Raw genomic sequence first — 23,088 nt, 5'->3', positions numbered from 1 at the left:
TTATATAGTAGTTTCTACATAGAGCTCAGTCTACAAAACATGGCAGTTTTCAGTGAGATGGATAGATGGGTCATCCATACTCTTGAGATTCTCAGAAGTTGATCTAATGGAGCTTTGATGTGTTGAAGTCCATCTTGGACCTTTCGTTGCCTTCATGTATTGACCTAAAGACCTCCAAATTGAGAAAATTCATCTACATAGTTCATAGTGTGGACATCAGGCCTCAAACAGAAGAATGAACATGGCATAGCTTTATGCTAGGCATGAACTAGATTTAGGCACACAATATATAGTTTGCTGGACACGTGGGCAATGGGCCAAATCACAAGCAAGAAGAATACGATTTAATGTCTCCCTCCATTCTTGAGAGTGTTTCGTATGCTGCAATTCCTTGCTAGTTGGATACTTGAAGGCCACCATGGTTGGCCACGTTGATAGACAGAACTGTGAGCAGTGCATTATACAGGAACCATAATAAAATATGCTCATGTTAGGCCTAATCTGCCACTGGGTCACAGTATTTCCCATTCTATGTAATAAAGCCCATGCCAAAGATACTTCCTCTATAGATCTAGGGTTCTTCGAGTTCTACATACTTTGCTCCTTTCTTCTCTACTTTCTGTGTTACTTCTTGCATGGTTCTGTGGCAGACCTAGTGCTGCTGTTTGTTCTGTGCTAGGCCCAGTACTGCTGTTAGTTGTAAGCTGGTCCTGTCCCAGGCCCGGTACTGCTGCTCTTTGCAGGGAGAGGAAGAAGAGGAGTTACTAATGCTCTTCGGCCAGAAACGGAGACTTGAAAATTTGGGTCGTGGGTCTGTACGTCTGGTCTCCAGAACCATGAGTGGTACAGTCTGCCAGAAGGTAAGAGGACACATAATGCATGCAATCATAGAGTCATAACTTGGTTCTGGAATTTTAATTAGAATTTTTGTGAACCCAAATCTCACATAGTTGATAATTTAGTTGATTGCCTAATTCTACCAAAAACCTAACAATCATATGATAACAAAATCTCATCGATGTACAGTGTGGACACCAAATTGGTGGCGGTGATGTGGCGGTATTTGCATCCAGAGCAGGACTAGGCTCTTGCTGGCATCCTCAGTGTTTCTCCTGTACCCAGTGCTCGGAGCTACTTTGTGACCTCATCTACTTCTACCATGGAGGACAAGTGTACTGTGGCCGGCACCACGCTGAACTTCAGCGACCACGATGCTCGGCATGTGATGAGGTGAGTGTCCCCTTCGTCCACCAAGTAGTTTACCTATTAATTGCTAATTAAATATTGCCTATTTTTGGTGGTTTCTGGATATTTTGTCTTTTAGATCATCTTCTCGGTGGAATGCACACAGGCTGAGGGTTTCCACTGGCACACCAGGCACTTCTGCTGCTTCGAGTGTGAATGTTCTGTTATAGGACACCGCCATGTAATGAAGGATAAGCGGCCATACTGCTCTGCCTGCTATGAGAGACTCTACGCACAGTACTGTGACAGCTGTGGTGAGATCATAGGTGAGGAAAAATATCATCTGTACATAAAGTCCTTCAAGGGATTGTCCACTACTTGGTCAAGCCCTTATTAAATGAAAGAGTGCCCCATGAAAATTAAAAAAAAAAACTTATACTCACCTCCCCAGAGATTTTTTATTTATTTTACATGGGATGCTATTGCATTTAAGGTGTTACAACAAATAGTGGACAACCCCCTTAAATTCCTCCATTCCGTCCTGTTGATTGGGTATTTTTATGCACCCTATTAGGAAAATTTTGAGTTAATAGCCAGTTCCCCCCTGTTCTGGACTCATCTCTTGGCTACAAGAGTATTTTACTCTGGAGGAACGATCCTGTACTGCAATACACAGGCAACCTGTTGATTTGAACGTGCACTGTGTAATGCCTAATTTCTCCTGTGGGAGCACTGTAGGGAAACTGAACATCTCTTAGAAGGTTTTCCCACAGATAGCAGCTGATTACTGGGGGTCAGATCCGAGATACACTTTGTGACCATTTTGTCAAAGGAAACATGTAACACGTAGGAGATGTTCAAAGCAGACAGGCCCTTTACAAAGCCGGATGAGAAACAATATGGCTACCATCACAGGGGTTCACACCCAACCTTTCCATCTCCTAAATGACAAACTGACTTAAAGGTGCAGTGAGATATCATCCTCTCCTGTATCACTGAATGGCTAGTAATTTCCTGCGTGTGCAGAAGAGGGCATCTCTGAGGGGAGAAGAGGGCATCTCTGAGGGGAGAAGAGGGCATCACCATGGGCAGAAGAGGGCATCTCTGAGGGGAGAAGAGGGCATCGCCGTGAGTAGAAGAGGGCATCTCTGAGGGGAGAAGAGGGCATCACCGTGAGTAGAAGAGGGCATCGCCGTGAGTAGAAGAGAGCATCTCCATAGGCAGAAGAGGGCATCTCTAGGACTTGTACCAGTCTTCCACAAACTAATAAATGGTGTCTTTGCCCCCAGGTGTCGATGAAGGACAACTATCACATGGAGGACAGCACTGGCATGCATCTGAACGCTGCTTCTGTTGCGATAGGTGTGGGTCATCTCTTCTGGGCAGACCATTCCTACCGCGTCATGGACAAATTTATTGCTCCCGGGCATGCAGTCTGCCACGGACAAACAGTGAGCGCTCTATCAGCCCGGCACAATCAGATGTATCTGCACGCAAGGAAACAAGAGATATTGGCACATCTACCAACATAGAGCCAGAGGGAGAAAATTTTGCAGAAAGACGGATGGGAGGAGGAAGAAGAGCCATATCTATGATTGACCAGACTAGGACGCCCCAGCATTGTAACGCGTATATAACTCCTCCGAGGTCCATACACTCCAGCCTAAGAGGAGCACCTCGCGAATTCTCCCGCGAATGTTCTCAAAGACGTTCTCTGCCCGACCTCAGGGGTCAAAATCGAACCGGCCCTCGAGTCACCTTTAAAATTCCCCTTAGTACTGAACTGAAGGAACCCATACATATCACCTGTCCGTCGTTCTCGTCTACATCCTCTTCATCTTCAGATGAAGAGGAGGATGGATATTTCTTAGGAGAACCCATTCCTTTGCCTGCTTTTATGAGACCTCCAGGACATCCTACTCCTCCCAAACCTCCCCCAGCACCAAAGAAGAAAGACAAGAATTGCAACCTGTCCTGAACCACCCGTGGAGGCCATTGTATGTCACCTTCTAAACTCAGACTCAAACTTTTTTTGCAAAAACTGACTGTAACTTTAGGAGAATTGATATTTAGTGAGACACTGTCATCATCGATGTGGAAACAGTCTATGTATTTGCCATGCAGGTTGAAAGAGATTCAGGATAGATACAATCACTTACCTGCCACATTCTATGTAAAGATTAGAGGTAACAGACACCTAATCGCTAGTAAGGACAGTGTCCCTTACCTAAGAATTTTGAAGTATCTTCTAAAGGGAATGTCCAGTCAGAAATTAAGCTTAACGGGGTTGTCCAGAACTGAGATATTGATGACCCTCTCTGCAGAAATGGTCATCGTCAATCAATCGGTGGGGGTCAAACAACCAGCACCTCCATTAATCAGGTAACACAGGATGCTCTGGCCAAAGGAAGTACACAATCTAAGAAGGTGGAACAACACAGCTCCATACACTGTGTAGTGGTCATTCTCGTGGGGGTGCTGGATGTCGGACCACCATCGACTTGATACTGATGACCTATCCCATTTGAAACACATTGCAGGAGAATTGCTAATGCTTGAGAGTAGAGCTGTCAATCATACTGCAGTCCCTCCCACAAGGAGCTGCTCGGCAGTGGAAACAATCGGGATAACACCAGCCAGTTGTAGCATGTTATAATAGACGATAAATATGTGAGTGCATAAGATCTGGAGACTTTTACTGATTGCTTCAAATACCCCCGTTCGATAGAATAGGATATGGTTATACCTGCTTTATACCTGGTTAAACGGCTAAAATGTGAAAGCGATCCATTTTTACATTTCATTTTTATTGTGCCTGCTTATCTTGTGTCCTGATTTGCACTAGGATATATTGTGATATTATTAATGGTTGTGATGTGTTGTCATGGGCTAAAAAAAATCTGTCTTTTGTCAGAAAACGAAGGGTTAAAGACTAATTTCTTATATATTTTGGATAGTTAAAGGAGTTTCCCAGGCTTGGGGTACAAGTCACTGTGACTGCAGACTTGTGAAACCTCACAGTGTGTACAGTGTGCACTGTCAGGATTCTCTGATGCTGGTGCCAGTAGCGGGCGGACACGTGACCGCAAGTATGTGATATGCATATTTCGAGCCACAATCCGACTAGACGTGTCAAGTAAATTCAGTGAGGTCGCGTACGTCTAGTAGGCATGTGACTGCATGTATGCAAATCACATATTTGTGGTCATGCACCCCCCTACTTCCAGTGTTGGAAAATCCTGAAAGTGCACACTGTGAGGATTCACAAGCCTGGACAACTGCTTTAAGGCTACACAGTTTTTTGGAGGTGTAAAAATTCTATAAGTTTTGAAAGTGAAATCTGCTTCATGAAAAGTTTCTTGGAGGTGTTTTTTCTTTAAGTGTTTCCTCAAGAAATGTTTTGAATTTTTTTTACTTCATGGTGCTTTGGAGCCTTTTGACTTAAAGAGTATGTTCGTATGGAGTTGTTTTTTTTTTTAACGTGGATATTGGAGCAGATTTTGCTCCAAAAAAAACACATGAAAAACAAATACGTTTTGAATAAGCTTCCTATTACTTTCAATTAGAAAACACACGTAAAAATAAGCGACATTGCAATTCTTTAGATTTGACTACTGAATAAATTGAAGAAAAAGAAAGCTTGGACAAAAACAGGTAAAAAAAAGTGGTCAGTCTACATCAAAAGTCTTGTTTTGATTTTGCTTTTTGATGTGGGTTTTTCAGCTTAAAAAATTCACACCAAAAAATCTGTGTGAACCCACCCACGGGGAATCCGCTTTAAAGAAAGGGACATACCACTACTTTTATTTCTTTTTTACCTGTGGGCTGTTTTTCAAAATCTGATGGCTAAAAAAAATCGTCGTATGAAAAGGAAAGTGAATTTTCAATTGAAAAAAAATAAATAGGAAGAGTATTCAAAGAGTGTTTCTTTTAAGGAGGATTTTGGAGCGGATCCGCTTCAAAATCCTTCTCAAAACCCAACAAACCTAGCCTAACTGTTCAGACAGCTATAAAATGGCCACTTTTTATTAAGATCCCTCTTTAGCGGTTCTTCTGAAGCAAGCTTAGATCACACTTAAGATTCATTCAGGAGAACTAAGGGGTAGATTGTATGGCTACATGTGGCCACTTTATGGCTGGCTAGCCAGTCTAGTTCGGCATTGCAACCTGACCGGCTCTTCCCAGCGCTGCTGCAGGTGATTGCCAGGTCTCTCCCTAATGTGTCCATAGAGACAAACCTGTCAGTCACATGCAGCAGCGCTGGGAGGATTCGGCCCAGGGCAACGTTAGACTAGTCATGATTCCAGCTATGGTCACCGACCGGATCTTTATCATTTATTTTCTCTGAAATGTCAGAATATTTAATAGAAAAATATACCTGGGCTCTGATTCATCCTGCCCAAGGTGTGGGCAGCTTGAATCACCTTAATATCAACATAATGCTGAGCACATATTAATGATTAAATACAGAGACACACTAATCAGCTATGAATACCAACAAAAACATGGTTCTATAAAGTCTCATACATAGTATTCTTTATTTAAATAAATATATGATTTAACAACAATAGTAGATTACAAACAACACAGAGTACCCTATGGAGGACCTATGCATCTAAGGACAGCAGTGTCTGACGCCTCCTGATGAAGCTAGGGTGAAACGCGCGTTGGGACTCCCGGACCACACAATACCTATCCTAATTGATGTAAGTGTAGTTTCTGACTTTAATGATATGCTGTTCTCCTTAGATGCATAGGGATATACCTCATAAACATTGGGATCTCTATATTAAAATTTATTTCCACACTGTGCTTTTGGATACTTGTGTGAAGTGGTCCTCCATAGGGTACTCTGCATTGTTTGTAATCGATTATTGTTGTTAAATGATATATTTATTTAAATAAAGGATACTATTTATGAGACCTTATAGCACCATGTTTTTGTTTGGTATTCATAGCTTGAATCAACTGACAGATTCTGTTTAAAGGTAATCTGCTAGCTGGTTTTTGCTATATAATCTGAAAGCAACTGATGAAGGGACAGAGACCCTGATTGCAGTGATGTGTCCCTTACTGAGCTCTATTTTACTGTTTCAATAAAATCAGTAATTTATCTGCAGATTATCACTACAGGACTAGGCATCTCATGCTACCTAGTCCAACCAGACACCCACCACTGATTACAAGTTTTCTGTCAATGTACAGTGTACACAGAAAGTGACCAATCAGTGGTGAGGACGGGGTTATACCCAGCTCTATCTATCTTATCATTTTATGTACGTTATTAATGAGACATTATTTTTCATGCTTTTTAAAATCTCTTTAATATTTGCAGGCAAAAAGGACAAACTGTATCACAGAACAAATATTACAGCAAAGTGAGGAGTGAGGCTGAGGGTCCGGCCGTACGTTTCTCTCCTTTTTCTTACCCGTCAGTCTATAATCTAGGCAGGAGGAATTAAACTTGTAGGGATGTTCTATAAGAAGCGTGGAGTGAGCGAGTATAATATCACAACTCTTCACAACATGACTTTTCTAGACGGCCCCTCGTGGGCATTTCCTTCCTGGATATTATTTACATGAAATACATAAATTAGTGGTAATAAGTTAAAGTCGCAGTCCAGGCCTTAGCCTCACTCCTTCTATCTAGAAACATAAATATCTCTTTATATATTATATATATAGGACGGAAACCAAACTCGGACACTTAGGTTGCTACACACAATAAGGATGCAAGCATTCATTTCCAAGTAGAGGGGCAGGACAAGCTCACTCAAATACAGAAACACGCATTTCCTGAACAGATAACAAATTGGTTGTTGGGGGTCGAGGATAGGGAAGGGTCACTTGGGGCATTTTCTGCTAGGTGGAGTAGGGAGCGCATTGGATGCAGCATGTCCTAGACTGCGGTGGAGAGACATGGCATCACCGGCTGTGTTACCACATGGGGGGCAATGCTCCCCTGCCTGTCTAGCAAAAACAAGAAAGCCTTGTGGGGAAACTGCATAAAAAACATAAATGGAAGCAATATATGACGCCGGAATATGTAGTACACATCGAGAAGGGCCATGGCTGCAAAGCGTGCGCGGGAGGCGACACGTGTACACATAGTGCGCTGGACCCCAGATGTAACCCATCAAAATTAAGCAAAAAAAAAAATCCCAAAATACAAGAGTCAGAATTCACTGGAGTCATTACAAGTCCAGGACGAACAGATACAATCTCCACAATGCACGGGGGACGGATTGGGATTGGGGGGAGGGAGGGAGTACAAAATGGCCAAAAGTACATCCATGCCTTAATGTTAAGAAGCCTCGTTCAAAGGCCAAAAAATGAGGATTGGTTTAGAAGTAGGGTAGGGGTTGAGAAGAGTGTTTGGGGGGTGGACACCCCCTTTGTGCTGGTGGGGCAAAGAACTGAAGAAGACCGATCCTCAACAGCTTGGACGGGCGGGAACGGTTAAGACGAGATCGGGGAAAAGCTATGACAGGTTGGGGACTTTAGAGGGGGGAAACCTAACTGCTGATTTCATCGTCTGTCTTATTCAATCTCTTCAGGGTGTCCAGGAGTTTCTGAGGGGTGAGAACATGGGTGGAACCTGCAACAGAATAAAGTGAGAAGAAAGAGAGGGAAACACAAGTAAGTATAGAGCAGGAGAGACGTCTACTGACGTTACACTATGCAACCCCGAGGTGTGAGGACATGACATCCTGGACAGTGGTGATGGAGGAACCACCTAATCTAAAAGCCCGCCAAACACATTAGATAAAAGTCCGCCTAAAGAAGCCCCCTCATACACTTTAGATGTACAATGGTTCGGTGTGCAGCTACCTCGTCCGACTCTCTCATACAGAGGAGCACTCGCTCCGCCACGCGCTCTTGTGTTTTCCGAGAGGTACCGCTTCTATGATGGTAGCTGATCTCTTAAAGAAAAACAGGATTGGCAATCCGAAATCAGACATGCTGGATCCCTATATCTCCCCCAACACCCTCTGTCGGGGTCCCCCACACACACAGACTGCCAGCCGAACGCATCGACATCAGCAAGTTTGGCTAATATTAGTCTAATGTGTATGGGGGCTTTTTGGAGACCATCTGATGTTTATGGTGGCCTCAGTATATGATGTTGGGAGAGATTAGGAGCAAGCCGTTTTCAAAAGCCAATCCTGTTGTTTTCACAGAGGATGAGCCGCTGTTAGAGGAGTCTATCATTGGCTTTCACATGAGATGTGAGCTGTGTATGGGGAGAATCAGAAGACAGAGCTGTCCGCCAATCGAACCTTCAGCCGACAATTATCTCAAGTGTACGGCCAGCTTAAGACTGGATAATATCACAGAAGACAGGGCTGATCCAAAAACTTGGAATTTTTGGTTTGTTTGTTTTTCTTAACTAAAATCATAATTAATAATTTTCCTTTGAAGGTTACTTAAAGGGAGTGTGTCAGCCCAAACCGACATTACAAACTATGCACATAGTCTTGTAAGGAATAAAGGTAACCTATTGCTGGTCTTTTTAGTATATGGGAATATACATAAGTAATATAGCCAAAAAAAGAATTCCCATGTCTCAAAAACAATCTTTATTGAAATATACATATAGACAAATCAACAACATAATAAAGCCAATTAAAAAAGAGATCAGACTGAGAGATAACAGGTAAGTAGAACATTTACATTTCTACTTACCTGTTATCTCTGCAGTCTGATCTCTTTTTTAATTGGCTTTATAATGTTGTTGATTTGTCAATATGTATATTTCAATAAAGATTGTTTTTGATACATGGAAATTTTTTTCTTGGCTATAATATACATATATATATATATATATATATATATATATATATATATACACATATATATATTTTATTTATATCTATCTATCTATATATCAAAAAAAATTCCCAATCTTTATTGAAATATATATATATATATATATATATTGTAAGGGATATAGCCCCTATAAAAACCTTTAGTGCTCTAATTGTGGCCTTTGAGCTGCAGAAATATTGAGTTTAATCAATTATGCTAATTAGGGTGCTCAGTGCACCCTGGGTGTGACCAAGAGGCTCATTGCACCGCTCTGCCCACTGAGTTTGCATGCCTCGTCTCCCTCACTGGTGATTGACAGTGCTGACGTGCAACCTACACCTATCGGAAGTACACAGCACCTATCAGCAATGTAGCAGTAATGCTCATCCCACATGCCATAACTCTACTCCATTCATTCTCTATAGCACATAGGGAATAGAGAACTAATGATGAAGCAGAAGTCAGGAGTCCAACCTGCTGCTACTTTATAATGGTGATAGAAGTGCCCCGTTAAGGATAAAAATTTGTTGTTTTGACGATCGCTGCAGGTCCCACAAATCAATTACTTTCAATTATCTATAAAATAATCATTGTTGACAGCACATCTGCCCATGGACACAAATGTTAATCCCCATTTAGGGCCTTAAAGGAGCGCCGATCGATTTGTTATACCCCCAATCAGTGCACATTATGGGCATAAGTCTGCCCCTATAAGTGTGCCCTATTTGCATGGGATCCATTATCTTCAGGGGAAGGGGCCTTAGATCAAGAACTAAATGGGCTTCTGTCAACTCTTAAATGAACCTGTAAGTGGTTCTCCACCTATTTTCTTTTTATATGATTAATTAGCCAGCCACGTTCTCTTCTGTGATATTAGCACAGTGCCAGTTAGGAGCTTTTTTAACGTACATTACTATGTAGCTGAACCTGCTTTCTCCCTCTAGTTATTAATACAGGATGTCTTAGTTCAAAACTGAAGAGTACAGGTGATTGTATTATATTAGGTGTCAGACTCACTTAGGACCACATTTTACCATTATTAAATCAGCAATAAATTGTTTCCTCAACCATATATTCAATTTTCATTAACTGAGGAAAAACTACCTCTAAGGGCTCGTGCTCATGGCTACATCGCAAGTTGATTTTGTATGGATCCATAACACGGTGCCCAGGGACCGCTATGGGCTAATACAATATGCCTTCTGATGTGGCATGTTCCATATCATGCAATATTAAAATCTGAAGGCACTATACAGGGCATGGACTATCTAAGGATTCCTTAGGGGTTGCATATTGATAGGATATGTCATAAATGTCACATTTATCTCAAGAAGCTGGGCTCTGGCACATGCTGTATGACAGAGAGGTGGTTGCGAAAGCGAGTCTTTCTCTATTCATTTCTATGAAACTCCATAAATTGCTGGAGAAATGAACGGCCTGTACATGGACAGGCACCTCTCTATTCCACGCAGTAGGCCAGGCTCCTGTTCTCCAAATAGATGGAGAACCCAGAGGTGGAAACCCATCTGCTGGACATTCACAGCATATCCAACTGGCAAATTCAATTGAGACAACCCTTTTAGGACTCTGACCTCTGTGATTTTCTATTTGCATGAGCCCTTAAAGGGAATTACCTATTGTTTAAATCAGGTTTTTGTGTTCCATACATTTTTTTAATATATTTATCATGAATCATCTTGAAATTTTCCCACTGACCACTAGGGCTATTTTTGATTCCTGTCCTTTCAGGAAGAGTTTTCAGTAGACTTGTTATCAGCAGAGGCAGGATTACAATAACTGGTAACACCGCTATACACAGCTGATAACACAGGATCCACCAATCACAATAGGTGATGTCACAGCTGACCTCCCCCCTCCTCCCTTCGCAATGAATTTTGCACATGCTCATTAGATGCGTCAATACAAAAGATACAGTCTGATTATTTCTGCTAATGTACATGTGTTGTTTCCTGAAGCAACAGGAAATTACAGTCTAAAAAATCTCCAGTGGCCGGTGTGAAAATTGGAAGAGTTTTCATTTTTAAATAAAGATTGTGAAATGAAAAAAACACCGAAAGTGATTAAAAAAATGCATTTAACACAACAACTTGATTTAAACAATGGATCGTTTTCTGATGACCCTTTAAACAAATGCATCAACCGCTGGACAGGTGCCCACAGCAAATTATTGGATCTTCCTCACCACCATAGCATAGGAGGAATCTCACAGAAGATCCAAACTTTTACTGTACTTTTTGCTCCTCTTGGGCCAGGATAATGGATTTTGCATGTCCTAAGTGTGGCTGACAGCGTCATATACAAACCACATAACTAGGTGAACATAAAAAAGATTCCCATAATTCCCAGCATGCAATGTCCTTTTGGATATCCCACCCAACTCCCCTATAAGATAAAAATACAAAACATTTTTTTTTTGGTCAAGCCAAATACCACCACCACCACTACCCCCAATAAATTCAATGCTTGCTGACGTGGAATCCATGACATGCACAGATCCCGTGAACGAGCGAAAAACTTAAAAAAGTGACTTGCGTGAGCTATAGGCCAATACCTGCCACCTCCCCGTGGAGAGAAGGGGTTAATGGGACAGATGTCACTGGGTAAATGAGGAAATGATAGCACGAACCAGGAGACTGGCACCTTTATGGGCAAACTTGGCAATGATTCCTCCCTCGTGGGTTACGGTTATATATATATATATTTTTTTTTAGACCAGGAAACCAGATTGAAATAAAAGCCAAATAATATAAAGACGTACAAACATGTTGTGTAAGAAAAGGTGACACTCGGTCTGGTTTATATTAACGGGGACCAATTAAAATGCGCCTGTCACCGCACACCGGAAACAATAGCGGTCACATTACTAATTCACCGGAAAGTGTCGTAGATCACGGACGTCATTAGTCCTCATTAAATCCTCCAAAGAATAAAATTTGGCGCCGGTTCGTTTCCCTCCTTATTCGCGCAGGCGACAGGTGCAGGTTAGGCTGGTCTCGTACTGACTACTCGGACATTAACCCCTTCTCTGCCGTAGCAGGTTAAGAGCGAGCGTTCCTTGCCTTGATAGGTGAAACATGACTTCATGCAACCAGTGGCTATGTTTTTTTTTTTTTTTTTGGGGAGCTGTATCCGCCCCTTTGTACAATAAAACTTACAGAGATTGTTGTGGGGCTGACAAGTGAACCGCTGGCTGAGCAAAATGCTTGAAAATGTTTGTCCGGTGGGGGAAAGGATGAAACAAGGGTTCACGGATGAAAGATGGAGAAGGGATGAAGGTGACCTCTACCTTGACCTATGTTAAAAATGGGGAGTCGTCAATAATCTTGTGGGACACAAATGTGTGAACGGCGGGGGTCCGACTGCTGGGACCCATCATCAGTCACGATAACTGAGGTCCAAAGTCAACACATTTGTCCTGCTGATCTGTGGAGGTCCAAGTGATCAGAACTGATCATACATTGATGGCCTATCCTTAACATAGACCTTTCGGTATGGGCATACCAAGTCCGTTTGTTGAGTTTTCGGAGCGGAGATCTCCTCAAAAATGTAAAACAGCTCCAAAACCTCAATCTGCACATATCCTAACACAGGTTTGAAACTCCCATGATCCAGAGAATTGGGGTCCCAAAGTCCACCAATCCAGTTACTTCTATGGGACTGATGGACTTAGCGTTCTGATGATTCTACAGAAGTAAATGGAGCAGTGGTCGACCCCTTTAATATGGATATACACAGAATTTTCTCAATTTGACAGATGTTCTGAATTTCTTCTGGGAACGAGTCATGTGCAAAAGGTATGAACATAAATCACTTAGATTTTGGGTATAATTGTGCATTTTCATTGCTTTTAAAGGGTTCTCCGCTCAAAAGGTAAATTCGGCAGTGGACAATCAAGGAGTTAAAACAATAAAAGAATGTATTAACTAATAACTACTAACAGACTAAGTTGGTGTTAGACACCTCTGGCTTCAGCTCATCTCCAGTTGGCGCAAAAGGATCAGGCATGTTGAAATCGAACATGCCCGATCTATCTTCCCTTGACATCTCTGGGAGATTTTGTGATCCCCATAAAAATTAGATGACTATTTGGTCCATATGTATGGGTACCGTAAAGGGGTTCACTGGTCAATTGTTAAATTCAGCAGTACTGAATTTAACAATTTTTACTGCTGAATTTAACAATTGACCAGTGAACCCCTTTACGGTACCCTTACATTTTGGACAAATTGTCATCTAATTTTTATGGGAACCATAAAATTTCCCACAGATGTCAAGGGAAGAAGGATTGGGCATGTTCGATTTTAACATGCCTAATCCTTTTGCAGCAACTGGAGATATGCTGAAGGCAGAGGTGTCTAACATGGACTTATTCCCAACTACCCTCAAAATAAACTTGCATGCACGATGCTCCCCAGTGTGCTCGTGTATGGGGGAGTCAGGAGGAAAGCGGTTTGGCCCAATAGGTATCTTTCTATGGCCAAATTTACTTGTCCTTGACTCTTTTTGTAACTTCCATAGACCTCAATGGAAGGAAAACTCATAAACGAGACCACCCCTCCACTGATTATGGTGGAAGCAGCCACGGGCGGTCTCTTCCAGTTGGTGAACAGGGGTCTTGGGATCCCAGTTCTTCCAAAGGACATTGAAAGGCACTATAGTGAGGAATGTATGATTTTATGGAAATGGAAAGTTCGCATGATGAGGATGGGAAGAACGACAGAAGCCATGGTGGAACAGCGACCTGAAAGCAGAGTTGGAGCAAGCGGCATTAGATCATGATACAACCAGCACAATGGAAAGATGGCGGCACAGATCAATCATGACGTGTCATGATCAGTGATAGATGAAAGGAAACATTTTCAATAGTTACCATAATGACATTTCCAACAGAAATTAACAAAAAAATAAAAAATAAAACCAGCAAGCATTTTCTTATTGTAACAAACAAGTGAAATTAATCGGTGATGTCCGAGCTGAGGGTGAGTGGGGCAGAGAAATCCACGAAGGGTGGGGTGTTTGGGGTGGGGTATTAAAGTCTCTCTTTACTTTTTTTGTCCCAGCTCGTTAGACCTCACTCCATGATGGGAGCCGGGTCCTCGAATGACACCCGACTGCTGTCTCGGAAGTCTGGGTGTCTGAGGTCTTGAAGGAATTTGATGGGTGTTAATATGTGAGTGGAACCTGTGAGAGAAGAGAGGGGGGCTGACAAAGGCCTAACACGGATAGGGAAGAGCGGGGGAAGGGAAGGAGAGAGGGGGCTGTGGAAGAAGAAGAGATAGCACAATATAGAAAGAAAGTTATGGTTGACAAGAGGTCGAGAACAAAGATGATTCGGCAGTTGGATGACGGAGGAGAAAGAATGGAGAGGAAAATCCAGAAGAAGAGAAACGTCGACGAGAGACTGAAGATGGAAGAAAGCGTAAAAGAAGAATGTAGTGATGGAGCTGAGAAAGAAAGACAAAGGAAAAAAATGCTAGAAAAAAGTAGCATAAATTTGTGGGGGTACTTTACAGAAAATTCTAGGCTACTGCTATCTAATTTTGACCGGTGAACTTCTTTAACGTACCCAAATATATTATATAAATAGTCAGCAGACGACTAATGTTTCTCTCCCAATGGCAGATGTCTAGAGAAGATTGATCAGGAATTTTATATGGCCTGCAGCTTCCGATTAGTTCTTGCACTCATAACAACTGCTCAAATCTGTCTACAAATCTGTCTGCAGTGAGGGATCAAATCATACCTGCTGCTATAAAACTGTAGATAGGAAAGGTAGGAAAAGCTGGAGGGACGTCAAAAGAAGAAAGCCACAAGCTGAAACTGCTGAGGCTTCCAGTACACAGGGAATAACTAGATTTGGTGCGAATCGATTCTGTGGCCGCTGGACGAGAGTCCTGAAAACCGCGTCTTACTTGACATGATGTTGTGCTTCGCCAACTAATCAAAAGATGAACCTGGAGGGTAAGATGCGGTTTTCAGGGTTCCTGCCCAGCACCCACAGATTAATGGACCAGGTCTTGCAAACCGATTCATACCAAGACTAGAAATAACTGCTAAAAATGCAGGTTTTGAGTCACATAATGGCCAGAAATAGTGTTATTCCTCATGTGCACACACAAACGCTTATTCTGAAACTGCAGTGACACTTTAAGCACTTCCCTGTTATTTTCTGTCCAGTACCTCCAAAAGTTTTGGCACCAGTTACATGATCGAAACATTGCTTCTTATATCATGTCGGGAAGCTCAAAGAAGAAGATTAAGATACAGGTCCCCATAGGACGAAGAAAAGGAAGCAACCCCGTGGTTCACATTAAACTGAAGTGTGCATGTAGCCCAAGAGAGGTTCCAGTTTCAGGAAACCCCTGTTCTCTGGATGCAGTTTGTTAAAAAAAAATTTTAAATAGGGCTTTACTCACCCTCCTAAGGTCCAACGCTAAGCCCTTACCGCTGCTCCCGGCGTTTGTTATTGTCTGCAGTCAATCAGTGATTTGAGAGGCTGTAGAGCTGCTGAGCTCACTGATTGGCTGCAGCACTGTCGACATGATATCAGCGCTGCAGACAATAACCAACACTGAGAGCAGCGGTGGGGACTCAGCGCTGGACCTGGGTTTAAAAACCTGCAGCCAGGGGACAGGAGTTTTTCCAATACTGGAAAATCCCTTTAAGCCATTAAAGGTGCAAACCCTAAAAGTACAGGGGTGAGGTGCACACACAGAATAATATCTCAGAAGCAACATAATATAAAAACATGGAAGTAAAAAAGAAAAGAGCAGCGAGAGGGTGATAGATGGTGAAAAGTGGAATAAATGGTGGTTAGCAGAGTGGGGAAACGTGATTGAAACAGACAGAAGCGGACAAAGGACAGCGAAAGACAAAACTCTGCACAAAACAGAAAGGAACAAACAAGGGTCATATCAGAGACTTAAGACGTACACTTCTCTGAAGGTGAGAACACTGCACTCTTCACAGTCACTGGACACTTACTTTTCCAACTCTTCTGTATTGGGTGGAAACTTTATGGATTTTTCAGGTGGGAAATTTGCAGCTTTTTATTATATATAAAAAAAAATTAAATTTTTTTACAAGGATTCAGCGTGGGAAAATAACCTGCGGTGTGGATCTTATATTCGTAGGAATTCTCAATTTATGCTGCAGATTTCACTTTGGTTGATATCCGCAGCAAATCTACAGGAAAATCCATGACAAATTCACAATGTATGCTTTGCAGCAGATTTTTTCCTGTACCAGTATAGTGAGGGGAAAAAAAAATAACTTAGGCGCAAAACCGTTGCATATTTTTCTGCAGGTGTCTGCACCTAAATATACAATATCTACCTGCTTCAATTTTTTATTGCTGCTTTTTTTTTGTGGAGATTTGATGCAAAACGTGGTTTTTAGTGCAAAAAATGCTGTGATTCTGCACTGAAAACGTTGCACCAAAAAAAACACAGTTCAAAGCATTAGTTTTCATGAAATCACATTCATTTGCCTGAACTGTAAAATGCAACAGGTTTTCTGCATAAAAAAAAACACAGCGGGGAAAAAAAAAAGGTGACATTTTGGAGGGTTAATTTAACATTAAAATCAAAGTGCATGGATCATGATGACGCAGGTGCACCCTAATCAGGCCAGATGCAGTAAAGGGTTAACCAGTAGGTGCTGAAAATCTATATTCTGCCATATAGCCGCCCCCTCAAAAAAATCTACACCATTGGCATCCTATGACAATTGGACTTGAAGGTAGACAGTTTTCTCACCTCGTGAAAAATGTTAGAGACGGCAAAAGAGACAGTCAGAGACCAGAAGTGTAGAAAAAGACAGACTTTACACAGGAGATTCAGTAAGAAAGAGACCAACATAGAGGCTGGCACGAGACCTGTACAGCAGACACACGTCTGGGCACATGCGCCATCATACACACAGTCACCCTGCAGCTGCACACAACTATTGCTGACACATCCGTGTGAACGGAATGGAGATACTGACACTAGGTGCTGACACATCCGTGTGAACGGAATGGAGATACTGACACTAGGTGCGGTCCGTTCAGGAAAACTACTATTGAGACAGTTGCAATATACTGGGGGAAAATTTCTGAAATTACAAAACAAGTCTGCTTTTACTTTTCTTTTTTCTAGATACATCACCACCCATTCTCCCAGGCCGTGCCTGATATTGCAGCTAAGGGCTAAACTACAGTTCCAGATACAGCCTGTAGACGAAGGTGGTGCTGTTTCTGGAAAAAAAAAATCTTGTTTCAATAAAATATAACAATTTTAAAGCATAAATCATTTTCCTTTTATCTCTTCTTACATGGGGTTTAGGTGCCTGATGTTTAACATCATTAAAATCAGCCTTTTCATGAACGATCTGAAAAAGCAAAAGGGATGGACGGAGGCAAGGTGAGAATAAAATTGTCTGTTTCCGACCATCTGATGTGTATGGGGTAGAGTTGGTGCAAATCGATTAGCACGGTCCAGTCCATCGGCCACGATATTGGTCTCTGGCTTTTGAGCAGGAGCGGTAGATCCGCCTCTTACCCGATGGCATCCACGCAAATCAGTTTGCCCATCATAGTCCATTGGCCATGAGAGTGGTCAGTAGCCGCTAGACTGCAGCTGCGGCTCTTCTTTTCAATAGCCGGCCTGGCGACACGTCACATGTAAGTCATGCCGCAATGATGACCTTGTGCCAGGCCGGTTAATCAAAAGAAGAGTTGAGGAGGTGGCCAAAGTTTTGGCCGATGGACTGGTACTTGTGAATTAATTCGGGGTGCTCCCCAACAGGTGACGTTGGGGGAGAGAAGATGTCTTAAGGGGAGATGAGCCGTTCCTACAGGTGTCTGTCATCAGATAATCACGTAAGCGCTTGGCCGAGCCGAGCATCTATGTGTATGGGGGAGTGCAGAGAGATATCACGTATATGGCCAACTTATGGGGTCATTAGAAAGAAGCTAATTTCTAAAATGTAAAATGCTCCGGAATATGTTGGCGCTATATAAATAAAAATTATTATTATAATTCATGTCCCTAATAGACTACACTGAGCATCGCAGCTGAGCTGGAGCCATCCGTCTGTTCTAGTAGGAATATAATGGGTAATACTGACTGTAGGACCGCACCTGAACTATAGGCAGAATACAGGCTGCTGTACACGGCATCATGTATGCTGCTGACAGGCTTGCAGGGCAAAAGTAGAGGATTGAAATCCCTTGCAGGCGTATGTACGTCTTATCTTCACACTCCTCTGTTTAAGGGGTCTTGCATGCGTCTGTGAAACATGGTCCGGGCACGGGACGCATGCACGGACTGTCCGCCGGTCTACCAACCCATTCATAGATGGACAGTCCATGCTCGGCCCGACGTCTGCATGAGCCCCCAAAAAGAGGAATTCTGCTAACAAGGATATATATATAAAATAAAGCTGAATATAGAAGCCAGAGAGGAGAGCGGCTCTATGGAGGAGAGTCATTGATGGCAATGGCCACATGGAAAGCAGCGTTGGCCACGATCATCTCTCAGACTATTACATTTAGGTGAACAGGATTTAGCATTTTTTAGGTATAGCGGGGGCCGAAGTGTAATCTATTAGTAGCCAGACATAAGCAGGACAGAGTCACACATAATACATACGACATATAAAAGACGTGACACACAGCAGACACACGAGCAGAGGAACGCACAGGAACGTACATATACTTACATGGTGGGAAGCGCCAGGTGTGTATCAATAGGCAAACATACGTAATAACATACACACAGTAAAGGAAGCCTTCTATACATTTCATGTGATAATCCCAATAGGCCGCCCCGTATACACAGATATATATGTCGGCCACTCACCTATGAGAACTTCCCACTTGCCGCTGGCCTGTGATACCTCATACGCACAGCGCATTTCGCTGAGCCCCACTCCTCCCAGGATGAAGATGATGAGACGAGGGCCGGCGCGGTACTCCCCCGGGGCCTTGTTCTTGTGCCAGTGTCCATAGCGGGCACTGCGAATATACCATCATACAACCTTTCACTACATGGCTGCCTTTTATTCATTTATTCTACGTTACTTTTTTAGAATTCATATGATTTTAGATGATGCATTTTTCCTATTGTTCATAGGTAACACCGGCACCCACCTTACAGCCGTTGTACTAAAAGAGGCAGAGGAGCGAGTGGAGATGTACGGGTAATGCTTGGTGTCCAGCTTGTCATCAATGGTGTCCTAGGTTAGACGCATTTGGAAATAAGAGAGTAAGAAAAAAAAAAAAAATGGAATCAAAAGAATAATTATATAATATAATTTTTTTTATATATATTATAAAGTTCATTTTGCAAAATACAAGGATCAATAACCAAACATTATCAGCAATATAACTGAAAAAAATCAATATACAGTGAAATATAATCGTCAGAGGGTTTGGAAAAAATTTACTTTCAATTTATCTACTGTCTAGTATGTCTGCTGAGATGGAGTCGTATTCAGTAATGCATCTTGACACTCAGTAATCTAACTTGACACTCGTGGGCCCCAATGCAATAGGTCTTTAATAGCAATAGTCTTCACATGTGGGTCACAGAGACCCCCCGAGGCTCCAGCGCCCACTTGTACTTGTACCCACTGTAGTTAAGCCCCTGCTTGGCGAACAATATCCAATCTTCAGCTCATCAATATAAGGGACTATATCATTTATATTCTTCATTCCTCTATATTTATGCTTAATTCCATTACCAAATTCCGGCATGGACACCAACAGCCAAAGGGCAGCATATAAGTGATGGGGAAGATGGCCTTTCTGTCCACTTACCTCCATGATGTCTTTCACGACTGGTGTCCATCTGGACAGCTGATAGGTCTGTTCACTAATCCTCTCCTTGCGGTCTGGTTTGCTCCTGCGACGAAGTGTGGACTAAAGATCGAATAAATTGTTAATATTTACTAGATACTTATAATTTCCCAAACCAAATACCTCCTCGAATTTTCCATTGCTGAATTGTGGAACTAATTACACTAATTAAACTAATCTATTATATTAAAGGTGTCTGTAATAGTAACCAAAAAAAGGAGACAGAGGGGCGATCTTACTATAATGTACAAATATATGAGCGGACAGTACTGAGGCCTGTATAATGAGCTTTTACATATAGGCCTTCAATGGTCACAAGGAGGTAACTTCTACGTCTAGAGCACAGATTCTTTACTGTATGAGCAGTGAGACTATGGATTATTTACTGTACGAGCAGTGAGACTATAGATTATTTACTGTACCAGCAATGAGACTGTGGATTCTTTACTGTACGAGCAGTGAGACTATGGATTCTTTACTGTATGAGCAGTGAGACTATGGATTCTTTACTGTATGAGCAATGAGACTATGGATTCTTTACTGTACTAGCAGAGAGACTGTGGATTCTTTACTGTATGAGCAGTAAGACTGTGGATTCTTTACTGTACGAGCAGTGAGACTATAGATTCTTTACTGTATGAGCAGTGAGACTATAGATTCTTTACTGTATGAGCAGTGAGACTATGGATTCTTTACTGTACAAGCAGTGAGACTATAGATTCTTTACTGTATGAGCAGTGAGACTACGGATTCTTTACTGTATGAGCAGTGAGACTATGGATTCTTTACTGTACGAGCAGTGAGACTATGGATTCTTTACTGCACGAGCAGTGAGACTATGGATTCTTTACTGTATGAGCAGTGAGACTAGATTATATACTGTACTAGCAAGGAAGCTATGGATTCTTTACTGTATGAGCAGTGAGACTATAGATTATATACTGTACTAGCAGAGAGACTGTGGATTCTTTACTGTACGAGCAGTGAGACTATAGATTCTTTACTGTATGAGCAGCGAGACTACGGATTCTTTACTGTACGAGCAGTGAGACTATGGATTCTTTACTGTATGAGCAGTGAGACTATGGATTCTTTACTGTATGAGCAGTGAGACTATGTATTCTTTACTGTATGAGCAGTAAGACTATGGATTATTTACTGTATGAGCAGTGAGACTATGGATTCTTTACTGTACGAGCAGTGAGACTATGGATTCTTTACTGTACGAGCAGTGAGACTATGGATTTTTTACTGTATGAGCAGTGAGACTATGGATTCTTTACTGTATGAGCAGTAAGACTATGGATTATTTACTGTATGAGCAGTGAGACTATGGATTCTTTACTGTACGAGCAGTGAGACTATGGATTCTTTACTGTACGAGCAGTGAGACTATGGATTCTTTACTGTACTAGCAGAGAGACTGTGGATTCTTTACTGTACGAGCAGTGAGACTATGGATTCTTTACTGTACGAGCAGTGAGACTATGGATTCTTTACTGTATGAGCAGTGAGACTATGGATTCTCTACAGTATGAGCAGTAAGACTATGGATTATTTACTGTATGAGCAGTGAGACTATGGATTCTTTACTGTACGAGCAGTGAGACTATGGATTCTTTACTGTACGAGCAGTGAGACTATGAATTCTTTACTGTGTGAGCAGTGAGACTATGGATTCTTTACTGTACGAGCAGTGAGACTATGGATTCTTTACTGTATGAGCAGTAAGACTATGGATTATTTACTGTATGAGCAGTGAGACTATGGATTCTTTACTGTATGAGCAGTGAGACTATGGATTCTTTACTGTACGAGCAGTGAGACTATGAATTCTTTACTGTGTGAGCAGTGAGACTATGGATTCTTACTGTACGAGCAGTGAGACTATGAATTCTTTACTGTACGAGCAGTGAGACTATGGATTCTTTACTGTACGAGCAGTGAGATTATGGATTCTTTACTGTACGAGAAGTGAGACTATGGACTCTTTACTGTATGAGCAGTGAGACTATGGATTCTTTACTGTATGAGCAGTGAGACTATGGATTCTTTACTGTATGAGCAGTAAGACTATGGATTATTTACTGTATGTGTAGTGAGACTATGGATTCTTTACTGTACGAGCAGTGAGACTATGGATTCTTTACTGTACGAGCAGTGAGACTATGGATTCTTTACGGTGCGAGCAGTGAGATTATGATACTTGCTCACACATGATTTTGCAATGGTTGACTCACTAAAAAAGTTCCAGGCCGGCCTGGATGCCTTTCTTGATGCATATAATATTAAAGGTTCTGGGCACTAGATTCTGTGATGGGACATTGATCCAGGGATCTAGTCTGATTGCCGTATGTGGAGCCGGGAAGGAATTTTTCTCCTAGTCTTGGGCAGTCAGCCTCTGCCTTATGGGGCTTTTGCCTTCCTCTGGATCAGCACATTAAAGTTGTGGTTTGAACTTGATGGACTTATTTCTACCTTCAACCGTAAAAGCTACGAAACGATATGTCTGACACCATGCCCCCATGATTCCAGTCCTTCCGTTATGTTAGTGGCAGTGCCACTTTGTCCTCTGTACCCTCCCAGCCGTTACCGCTGAGAAGCAAACATACGTCAGTGATGATGGGAACACCCAAATGCCCCATGTTGGTGATGATCTCGCTATCTTCTGGAGGGATCTGTGCATGCTGGATCAACTTGTTCAGATTCTCCTCAGTGATCCCTGAATTAAACAGAAAAAAATAAAGTTTGAAGGCCTCCTTGTAGTCATACACTCATTTTTGGGTTTGATACAACATGGCAGTCTCACTACTGAGTAGAGTAAAAAGGCTTGTAATTACCATTCTTAAGGAAGATGTACAGAAGAATGATGCGGATCTTGTCATATGTAGTGACATTTCCATCCAACAGAATAGGAACGATGGCCCTCATTGGATCCTTAATCTTCTCCCCCTCTGCATCTGTGCCCATAGCTAGGTCCTAAGGAAAGATCGCATGATAAATCACTGCAGCCTACATACACATGTGAGATTCTTTACTGTGGAGTCACAGAATTTAAATGCCCTGCAATTTTTACACTTGACTTATGGAAGAAAATAGCATGTAGGTATTACAGATTGTTAAAGGGATTATTCACATTTTCGTAGATGGGTATCGTCGGATAGAGCTTGTAAAAACAAGCAATTTTGCAATTTACTGCTTATTAAAATTTTCAACCGTTCATGAGATATTAA

At 42.0% G+C, this 23,088-nt stretch overlaps 2 protein-coding genes across 6 annotated transcripts in view; one reads left to right on the top strand and one right to left on the bottom strand.

Moving 5' to 3' along the window:
* The window catches only part of PRICKLE3 (prickle planar cell polarity protein 3), a 29,864-nt gene extending 24,175 nt beyond the window's left edge, over positions 1-5,689 (top strand). For 2 of the 3 annotated variants that reach the window (XM_073639894.1, XM_073639895.1), the window contains exons 5-8: positions 720-860; positions 1,027-1,230; positions 1,325-1,511; positions 2,475-5,689. In XM_073639894.1, coding sequence (XP_073495995.1) covers positions 720-860; positions 1,027-1,230; positions 1,325-1,511; positions 2,475-3,163 — 1,221 coding nt within the window. In that variant the 3' untranslated portion in view covers positions 3,164-5,689. The remainder of the gene's footprint in view (positions 1-719; positions 861-1,026; positions 1,231-1,324; positions 1,512-2,474) is intronic. The other variant, XM_073639893.1, reaches the window with a different exon arrangement.
* A 791-nt stretch (positions 5,690-6,480) lies between these two features.
* The window catches only part of STXBP1 (syntaxin binding protein 1), a 42,976-nt gene continuing 26,368 nt past the window's right edge, over positions 6,481-23,088 (bottom strand). For 2 of the 3 annotated variants that reach the window (XM_073639890.1, XM_073639892.1), the window contains exons 14-20: positions 22,696-22,834; positions 22,468-22,577; positions 19,817-19,918; positions 19,148-19,233; positions 18,858-19,012; positions 14,062-14,196; positions 6,481-7,783 (exon numbers count right to left, since the gene is read on the bottom strand). In XM_073639890.1, the coding sequence (XP_073495991.1) occupies positions 14,087-14,196; positions 18,858-19,012; positions 19,148-19,233; positions 19,817-19,918; positions 22,468-22,577; positions 22,696-22,834 (702 nt within the window). In that variant the 3' untranslated portion in view covers positions 6,481-7,783; positions 14,062-14,086. The remainder of the gene's footprint in view (positions 7,784-14,061; positions 14,197-18,857; positions 19,013-19,147; positions 19,234-19,816; positions 19,919-22,467; positions 22,578-22,695; positions 22,835-23,088) is intronic. The other variant, XM_073639891.1, reaches the window with a different exon arrangement.

The sequence above is a fragment of the Phyllobates terribilis genome, unplaced genomic scaffold (genome assembly GCF_046119375.1).
Source record: "Phyllobates terribilis strain yellow unplaced genomic scaffold, ASM4611937v1 Scaffold_7__3_contigs__length_470593459, whole genome shotgun sequence".
Taxonomy (NCBI): Eukaryota; Metazoa; Chordata; class Amphibia; order Anura; family Dendrobatidae; genus Phyllobates; species Phyllobates terribilis.
Note: the sequence above shows the minus strand (reverse complement) of the source record. Positions and strands in the feature narration are given on the sequence as shown.